The 10520-nt window shown below is 39.9% G+C and overlaps 1 protein-coding gene across 1 annotated transcript in view; it reads right to left on the bottom strand.

Annotated features, from left to right (window-relative positions):
* Nucleotides 1-4184: 4184 nt before the first annotated feature.
* LOC139941450 (death-associated protein kinase 1-like) overlaps nt 4185-10520 on the bottom strand; it is a 105201-nt gene continuing 98865 nt past the window's right edge. The window contains exons 21-23 of the mRNA XM_071937951.1: nt 9923-10182; nt 9179-9373; nt 4185-8146 (exon numbers count right to left, since the gene is read on the bottom strand). Of these exons, the coding sequence (XP_071794052.1) occupies nt 6929-8146; nt 9179-9373; nt 9923-10182 (1673 nt within the window). The 3' untranslated portion in view covers nt 4185-6928. The remainder of the gene's footprint in view (nt 8147-9178; nt 9374-9922; nt 10183-10520) is intronic.

The raw sequence follows: 10520 nt of genomic DNA, 5'->3' as shown, positions 1-10520 counted from the left end.
TATTTTCCCAGAGGCACCGATTAAAGACAATGGACACTAATGGTAATTGTCAAAGACCAGTCTTCTCACTTGGTGTATCTCAACATATGCATAAAATAACAAACCAGTAAAAATTTGAGCTCAATCGATCGTTGAAGTTGCCAGATAATAATGAAAGAAAAAAACACCCTTGTCACACAAAGTTGTGTGCTTTCATTTTCAGTTGTGTGCTGTCTTGAAAACTACTCTATCGACCTCTCCCCATTACTCTTACTCGAGTAAGGTTTTATGTGTCCACTGCCTTTAAAAGAGTTCCTACTTTTGCTCTTGCTGTTTAATGGAGGTTCTGGTTACATCTATAAAATACATTGGGACGTTCAGTGGATACAATTAATGAATAAGACAGTGACCAAACAACCTGTCTAAACATCACACCAGGCTTGGTTGGCGGCTACAGCTATGGCTACAACTATTGTTAGGGACAGTAACACATGATGACGAGGTGATGCAGCCGTAGCTGTAGCCGCCAATTTTGACATGGTCTTTGAAGCAGTGAAGAAGACACAAAGGCTCCGCTAACATTGAAATGTGTCATGCTATAGACCAATCCGACAAAACAAAATTGGTAGCGCCCTCTATTGAAAATTACCAACAGCTGTGTCTCGTGCACAATCAAGGCATTGAAGACACCGCAACAAATGGCGCACGATACCCAACACTTGCGGGCCCGGTGCGCATATACATGTATGAAGAAGTTAACTCCAAAACATTGCCCAACTTTGTACAGAAGAATCAATGAAAATACAAAGATCAATAATGGCGCTGCTTACTACTGCGGAATTTACAGTTAAGCACATGATTCTGTGGTAGGCAGCACCATTATAGGCCTAGGGCCCATTTTTTTATAAAGCCTGTCAGCACAAAAACTTGCTAAGCAAAGAATAAAATCTTGCCAGAAATGGGTCACCAGCCAACATTCCATAAAAATTATACTGTTGTCACCGGTGCCGCACTCATTTTTTTGCTTCAAAGAAATTTGCTAAGCTGTATTTTCTGCTTAAACAGCTTTATGAACTATAGGCCCCAGTACTCCAAGCAAAATGTGATTATTGTTCACATGAATCTACAAGGTGTTAATGCGGCTCAGCTCGTACTTTCTTTAGCAAAAAATGTAGCTTAACAAAAATTTGCAAAAAATCAAGGCACTTTTATTATGAGGTTGAGTAAATGGCAAACAAGGTTCGTGGCTCGATGTGAAATTATTTCATTATTTTGACAAAAATACAAATGTAGCTGCTTGACCCGTTAAAACCTGTACTCGCTATACTTTTACAAATTTTGAGCAAACAAAAAAATTAAGTTGTACAAAAAATCTAAAATTCATCTGGACCTTGTTATCCAACATGAAAAACACATATAAAGAAGTAATTTTTTGTACTTCGTCCAAAGAGGCAGGAAGTTTGATTACTTTGGAATTTGAGTGAGTGGGTGGGTGGCTGGTGGTGAAGAGGGAGGGTACCCTAAAGTAAACTACATCTAGACCTTAAACACTCTATTACAATGATCAGAAGTGCAGTATTACCACACTTTACCATGGGTATAGCAAGAACACGTACTATAGAAATACCATCATAACCACAGTAAATTTACTACGGACTATGTAGCAAATACATTTTAGCCGCGTCAGTAAAAAAAAATGAGGTGTGTGCTGGATACAGATTTAATACCTTCCTTGCTAGGCTATTTGTCTAAAGATATTTATTTCTACTCCCAATTCTTTGTAGAAATACAAGTTATAATACCCTGAGCTTCTCAACGTGAAAGCGATGAACAAATACATACACACAGAATGAATATCTTGGAAGTTCATCAATAAATAAATGGGGATTATAAAGAGGCCATGAGGCATCTTGAGAAACCATTACAGGATCCTGCTGACATTGGTCGGTGCCGGGAAAACCAGCCCGGTGTGGTGGTTTCAGTCTTCCGCCGTGTTCAGTTTTCCGGGACTCAGTACGGCACTAACAATCGACTACTTTCGCTTGCTGTGCGCAGGCGCCGCATGACGTAATGTTACCGTATTTGGTCATTAGGAAAACTGAACACGGAGGAAAGTTGAAACCGCCACACCGACACTCGGGATTTCCCAACCACCAATGAATGTATGTCCTCCAGATCCGACCACCACACATTTCCCAAATTTTAATTTACACTTGCAATTTCCTTTACAAAGGTTTTCAACGAAATGTAAAATTTGATATTTACCAGTAAAAAATGGTATCCGAAGCCATTCATTTTAAGCACTTCTTTTATTTGAGTCTATTTTATATGGTCTACCATGTAACTGATCTATCTCCCAATGGTGTCAAGGGAAAATGAAACCCAAAGCAGAACCCTGCCAGTATTTGGGGTCCATACGTCTGGACTGACCCATCAAAACATCCAAGCAAAAAAACGGACCACTGGCCCCTCCACAAACCACTTCTTCTCTTCAGAGATGGTCACTCAGCAAAATGACTCTACTTTAAAATTGACGTGGTGTAAAAAATAAAATCTCAAAACAACAAGAGACTATTATAATCAAAAATATACACTGCAGAACTCAACATAAAAATATATATAACTTAAATAAAATGGAACTGGATTGCACAATTTTATTAAGTTAAAAAGATAAAAACTGAATATTATGTATATAATCTATGGTGACCATTCTGTAAATAAGCCATTTGCATGTTGGATTGGAGTCAAATCTGGTACAACGCCTTTTTCAGCCCCAAATAAATTATCAATATTTGTAATTCCTCTGACTAAATCCAGTGTTGCTATGGGGCATGGTGTGACTCAATCTTAAGAAACAGCAAACTCACACACAATTTCCAATGTTATGTGTGGCACAGGCGATACCAGTCTTTGCTGATCTGGAGGTTGCTATATTTTGTGGATCGGGTTGGCTCAGCGGTCTTTTTGCTTTTCACCTCTTTGGACCCTGGTTCGAATCCCACTTCAGACTCGAGTCTTGCACTTGGATTGGGTTTTCAGCCTTATCTAAATGTGTGGGTTTTCTCCCATTCGTGTTTTCCTCCAATATCTAAAACTGAACATTTCTTCTTGGTTCCCATTCATCCTCTTAATAGCACTATTTGTAATGATTTTTTTCTTTAAGTAATCAACAGTATCTAAAAAACTAGTATTTATTGTAACACACCTCTTGCTCGTTCTGTATTCTGGTTGGCTGAAACACGGTCACGTGGGATGAACCATTTATAGTACCAGAACTAATATAGTAATGGAATAGTACCAGAGCGGGCAATAGTCTTTGAATATAGTGCCCGCGGTAACAGCGCCCTCTCTTGACTTGAACCGTGAACAACAACTTCTTATTTGACATTTAAGACCAAGCTGTGTTATAAAACACATATTGACTGGCATAATTCGGTAACTAGTGTACGTTTATTCCCCCTCGCGCCTGTGAGTGACCAGAAGAGGGCCTATTTCCTTCGGCCTCGGGAAATAGGTCGCTCTCTGGTCACTCAAAGTCCCTCGTAGGAATAGACGTATACTAGTTACCTCGTTGCCAGTCAATATGTGTATAATAGTTCCCAGGCAAATCGCTGTACCAGACATTCAAACCTGACTTGCAAACAGCTTATTCAAAGCTCAGATTTTGCATTCTTAAGAAATTGTACAGCCATTGATGAAGTTGGAAAATATTGCTGTAGTCCTAAAGTCCGACTAATAGAAGTAAGTGCAGGTGAATACACATAACAATGCATGAATGCCAAGTCAACATGTGAACGTACACACATATTTTAAGTTGTATATATTCAATAAATAATTCAATCTGTTTCATGTGTAGCTTTTTTAAAACTCCTTTGCTGTACTACCCTTCGACTATTAAAGGAACACGTTGCCTTGGATCGGTCGAGTTGGTCTTTGAAAAGCGTTTGTTATAATATGCATATGGGTAGAAAGATGCTGTAAAAGTAGAATACAATGATCCACACAAACATGCCTCGAAATTGCACGGTTTTTCTTTTACCTCGTTGACTAACACGGTCGGCCATTTATGGGAGTCAAATTTTTGACTCCCATAAATGGCCGACCATGTTTGTTCGCACAGTAAAAGGAAAACCACGCAATTTCGAGGCAAACTTGTGTGGATCATTGTATTCTACTTTTAAATTATCTTTCTACCCATATGCATTTCATAACAAACGGTTACAAACGCCGTTTGTTATGAAACGGTTACAAACGCTTTTGTATAGACCAACTCGTCCGATCCAAGGCAACGTGTTCCTTTAAACAAAACAAAAATCCAGAAAAAAACCTAAAGATGGCAATTAAATCATAACTCAAACAGACAAATTTCAGAAAACAAACTCAGCCTCAGAAAATCAACATTAAACCTCAGAAAACCAACAGACAAGCTAACTAAGTAACAAACAAACCATCTCACAAACAAACACAACTTTCTATAACCCAATGAATAACATAACTGGTCTTTGACAATGAATAACATAACTCAATTTCTCAATCAACCCAACTCAATCAAATCGTTGTAGCAAACCATGCTCAGAAAACCTTTTAAAATGTCACATCATAAAAAAATAAAAAATTATATATAAATTTGATTCGCTGTTCAACTGTATACACGTGGCAGGTTTGTGGTAGATTCATTTTTGAAATAATGAAAAATTATGCATGCTTACGCTTGTTAGATTTTTACAAAAAAGTTCACAAACTTTTGGAAATTTACAATAAAGTACAGATTGACAACAAATAATGTTGGGATTTTGTTTTTGTTTTAAAAAGAAGGTCGATCATTTGTTAAAAGGAAAAAATTCATGCAAGGAACAAAGAACCCTTTTTTATCTTTGTGCCAGATTTAAAAATGGAAGACTTTTTTTTAATAAAAACAATTAATTATAATTGTAAAATCAGACACTGTAAATAGTTCTCTTTACATTCAGAAAATTCTTGTGTTTTGATCCTTTTTTTTCCGTCAACGTGGGCATTTGAAGGAAGCCCTACATTTCTCTGGCAAAATTCTTGATAGATGTGGCTGAGTAAAGCTTTAAGACCAACAAAGTGTTATTTGGCATCAAAATTAAGAGAAAACTTTTAATTGTTGAAAGGAGATTACAAATCCATCAGACCAAATTAAAATTCTTAGCCATTGACATCCAACAATTTCATGTCAGGAAACATTTGTGTTTTAGTTAAATGCGTCGGATAACTTAAACACCAACGCCCATAAAAAAAACCACTAAATAAATCAATAAAACAAAAATCAACACAACAGGAAAATTAACACACAACAACGAGTACAATCAAGCAAACCAAGAACACAAGCAAACGAAAAACTTCTTCCTCTTATAAATTATAAAAATCCATAAATAAAACATTTTTCAATCATTTGTAGTCATTTTGCATTGATGCGACTGTTTTGTTCCGACGTCTAATTTCAAATCAACTCTGCTAGAAAAGTAACCAAGTGCATTTTGGACTATGCATGGACTACAAACTATCACCATCTCTTGTGTATTCAAAGTGAGACAACCCGTGAAACTGAAGGTGTTTAAAAAAAAACATCAAATGCAAGGTGACCATTAACTTACATCCTAGGCCTATCTGCCTTCAAGCTACCCCAATCCTCCAATATTCTGAATCACTCTATCTCACATTGGTTGGACTTAGATAGAATTGGTATGCCTAGCCCAATGATAAGCACTTTGTTATTTGAGCCTCCATTTCTCAATCCTCCACTATCCTCCACTCTTATGCCAAATTAAACCAACAAAGTTTGGACTCGGGATAAGATTAGTATGACTAACCCAGTAATAAGCAATTGTTATTACGCCAACAATCCTCAACTATCCAGCCTCTACTCCGATCTATGGTCACTGTGGCGTGTCATGGCCGAGTGGTTAAGAGCACCGGATTCAAGCTCCGGTGTTTGATCAGTAGAGTGTGGGTTCGAATCCCGGTCGTGACACTTGCTACGTAAAATTGGGGAGGTAGTGCTTTCTGCTCTACCGGCCAGGCTTCGGATTGATGATACCCAAGCCTACATCCGCATGGACTGTAAAAGGGGTAACCCTGTTTCAGCCCTAGGAGTAGGTTGCAACGGCCTCTGGAAAAAAAAAGTGTAGCCCACACCTTGAAGTGGCCTTCAGGCCTTGTGTGTCTGGTGACTTGCATTAAAAACAAATATATATATATATAAAAAAATTAACACCAACATGTTTGGACTTGTAGGCCTGACCCAGTGATAAGCAAATGTTATTTGGGCCAACAGCCCTCAATCCTTCTGCGTGCTTCATTTTTGCAAAGAGGATGTGGAAGGATTTTGGAGGGTTAGGGTTCATGGGGAAGAACCAATAGTCTCTTTAGTGATAAGTGAAAGGTACAAAAAAGATACAACCCTAGAATTGCATTGTATGTTCAATACATGTAAAATCTTAATGGCAAAGCACCTAGAGATAGTCTAGTCAAAACAATTACTGTTAAACACATTTTTGGTCTTACAATCTAGAAACTGTCCCAAAACAGTTGCCACTTTGCATTGTCCTCACCAGTAATCTGAATACAGAACGCTATGGGAAAACACTGGTGTTAGGGCACAACAAAATATTTCATTGGTTATGTGAACGTTACATTTCATATCTGATGACATCGTCACTTAAGCTTTATGAAGTAATATTACGGCCATGTCACACAAGGCAATTTACAGGCAACAAGTTCCAGGCAGTCTCATAAATGAAAAAGCATTCACATCTGAATGTTCACATAGTTTTCTTTGAGATCATACCAAAGTGATCCTTTTGCATGCAGTGCAGTTGGTTGCCTCCAAGTTGCCTCCTGTGACAAGGCGTTCAGGCTAACACAAGGTGTGTTCAAGTTCAAAAATGAATTGCGTATGCACCTAAGTGGCAAATGTGTAGATCCCTCATCTTGAAGCGACAGTACTAGACGAGTTGTTTGGGGTGCTGTTGATCCGCAGGTGGCTTCCTTCCATGGCCTGTGGGTCTGGAAGAAACTTATACAATGGCATGCTGTTCAGGATGACTCTGGCTGCGTCTTCCCGTCCGAGATCTTTGAGTTTCGTGATCAGGGTGCCGATGGTGCTCCCGGGGTCACTGCCCCACTCTTGCAAAGTTCTCTCCGTGGGGCTGTCCGACTCATCGGGACCGCATCGATTATTCAACGGATCCAAGACAGGTACCCGATCCATCATGCCGAGGGAGAGCGCCATCAGGCACCAGTCTTTACCCATAGGGTCAGGGGGGTCAAGGAGCATGCTCAGTTGCCGCCGAGTCAGCTCGGGGAGGTCCACAATGTGCAGGTCGATGCCGGGGATGGTGTTGGCCTCGATGGAGTCGCTGCCGAAGCAGAAGAGATCGGTGAAGGACTCCATCTCTTCCGTGATCTCGTTCTGGACGGTTCGCTCCTTGCTGATCTGCGCCTGGAAGATGTGCTTAGGCTCGTAGGTCATGAGGAAGCGATCGTGGTTGCGGAGTTGGGTCGGGCTCAACATGTCCTGGTTGAGCAGCAAACCCGGATAGGATTCCTCCACGACATTCTTTACTAAGTGGACCAAATCCTCCATAAAGACAAAGCAGCCCTGTCGCGTATCGCTGATCCCTCGGACCCTTACCTCGATCCCCTGTCCCTCGTTAGTCAATACAAGTAAAGCTTCCATGCTTCCGCTCACACACTTAGCTCCGTCCTTCCACAAGACTAAATCCGTGTCCAGATCCTCCACATCTTGCTGGAAGTTCCTCCGTAATGATAGCTGAATTCGAGCAAACAGTCCGATTGGCAAGACACTCGTGCATTCGGCGATCTGTAGACGTACTCCTCCATAAACGTTCAAATTCCCATTCTCATCTTCTTTCTCCCATATCCCAAGCGGCGTATTACTCTTGATCAACGACGGGAACTCGCACACCGTTCCCTGCGTGCAGATGTCCATCGCCTCAAGCAACTGGACGATATCGACACACTCTGTTTCCGGGAAGACGGATTGGATGTAATGGACGCTATATTGGCCATAGGGCTGGTCTGTGGTATCAGGTGATAGGAGTTGACCAATTATGTTTGAGCAGAGCCATCGAGGCTCGATCAAGATGATCTCTTGAAGGAGTTCACTCATGAAGCACTGAACCTGGTCAAACAAAAGCAAAACACTCCAGTAGGATTTGATGCAACATTTAAAAAGTGTAAAAAAATGCAATCTTAGAAAAACTTGGGGTTCTGCAAAGAATCAGCAGTGTCGATATCCAAACTTAGAAGAAAAAACAATTCTCAGATTGCAAGAATTTCGAATGCAGACCAATAATAAAAGCTGACTGTAGTCAGAAAGAGTTCGGCCTATTTGAAATGTGAAGCAAGGGACTATAACCCCTGTTTCCAGCTTGGGAACATGGTTTTTATGCAACAAAAATATCTTTATTATACTAGCCGCGTGAACAATTTGCAAAAATTTTGAATTTATGTGATGCATTGACTAAATGAATCCTGGTCATGACACGTGTGCTTGAGCAAAAAGCTTTGCTTGTCTACACCCAGGGGTATAAATGGGTGATGAATTTGACGGTGGTGGATTTTGTTAGAGTGACGAAGGATCTTTGAAAATCCCTCAAGAGAGTTTTATTTTAACTGATCATGCTTTATACCACAATAACAGTTTAGGGTGTGAGAGTCACTGACAGTGTTGGATTTTGTTAGAGTAAAGATAGATCCTAAATCACCAATAGGAGACAGGGTTATGGTTATTTGAAGGCAGTGGACACTATTGGTAATTACTCAAAATAATTATTAGCAAACACCTTACTTGGTAACAAGTAATGGGGAGCTGTTGATAGTATAAAACATTGTGAGAAACGGCTCCCTCTGAAGTGACGTAGTTTTCAAGAAAGAAGTAATTTCCCACAAATTTGAATTCGAGACCTCAGAATTAGATTTTGAGGTCTCGAAATCAAGCATCTGAAAGCACACAACTTCGTGTGACAGTTTTTATTTTATTTATTTCATTCATATCTCCCAACTTCGACGACCAATTGAGTTCACATTTTCACAGGTTTGTTATTTTGTGCATGTGTTGAGATACACCAAGTGAGAAGACTGGTCACTTACCAATAGTGTCCAGTTTCTTTAACCTCTATACAAAAATGTTGTTCAATTGTCTTGAGCTTACCTCTCCCATGTAGTGAAGTTGTCTGACTACATCCTTAAGATGGGGCTCACTAGCCAGCGGATTGATCTGGGTGTGAACCATATCCTCAAACTGCTGCCATGTCAGCACCGGGAAGGATTGGCACTTCTCATTCTTACGCCATGCTGGCAAGATGGAAAGGACTGCCTCGCAGAGGACTGTAAGCGGGGGCTCTTGCTGTAGATGAATAAAGAAAAAAAAAGAAAAAAAAATTAAATTAAGGCATACTCCCTTTAAAGGAATATTACAGAATTGTTTTTTGCTAACCAAACAGTTGCTGTAAGCACTTAATGACATCCACCATAGACTGACAAACCTGTAAAAGTTTGAGATCGATTGGCCATATAGGGTCACGAGAGAGTAGTGAAAAACCCATTACAAATTTTGCATTGCATCGATGCTAAAACTAAAATGAAAGATAAGTTAGATTATTTATTTCTCATAAAATATGACATTTCAGACAGAAATATTTCAAGGGATGTTTTCAACTATCATCATCATTAGACCGTGTAAGTTTTATGTAAATCTGTGATCTTAACGATTTTTGTTCCTTTTCAATTCAGTAACGTTCCTTTAACTTTTTCAGTGCTTGCTTGTTTTTTCGTATTTTGAACCCAGCTTTTTTTTTCTTTGCAGGAAAATACTGAGTGTTGGAGCGCCATGAGTGACGGATATGAGTGCTAGAAAAGAAGCCATAATTATTAATTAGTATCAATCATGGCGTACCTTGACCACTGCATTCCTGAGGTTAGACAGATGGGTTCGTAGAAGCTTCATATCTCTGGACTGGGAGTTATTAGCATCCACAACAAACAGCATCTCACAGATATCAAAGAGCCGCCCGAAGCTCTTCTTAATCTGATACAGGACGATGTTACCCTCTCCGCTGATCAGCTCACCGGAGGGTAGCTTGGGGCAGGTACGGTAGTCTGCGTGGGTCGCTACGAGGGCAATTTTCATCTGCTGGCTGTACTTGCCACAGTGACCTGACAACAGGATGGGTTGAGGTACAAAAGAAAAGTAATAAACATGTGTTGTGTAATGAATGTAATAACCCAGTGCACTTATATCTTAAAGAGAAGGGGCTCGCTCTGGAGTTCCTGGTCTGATTGGCCACATCACCTTGTAATCCATTACACGGTGTTTTAAAGGAATAGACCTTATCACGCTGTCTCCATCTTGGCCACGTTCCTTGTATCAAATAACAATAATGCACGCTAATAATCATCTTGCAATTAGGAACCAGACTAGTTTGTTCTTCCAGCCTCGGTTTGGTAACATTGATATCAATGGGAAAAATTCAAGATGGCTGCACCGTGATAAA

Source organism: Asterias amurensis, chromosome 9, assembly GCF_032118995.1.
Source record: "Asterias amurensis chromosome 9, ASM3211899v1".
Taxonomy (NCBI): domain Eukaryota; kingdom Metazoa; phylum Echinodermata; class Asteroidea; order Forcipulatida; family Asteriidae; genus Asterias; species Asterias amurensis.
Note: the sequence above shows the minus strand (reverse complement) of the source record. Positions and strands in the feature narration are given on the sequence as shown.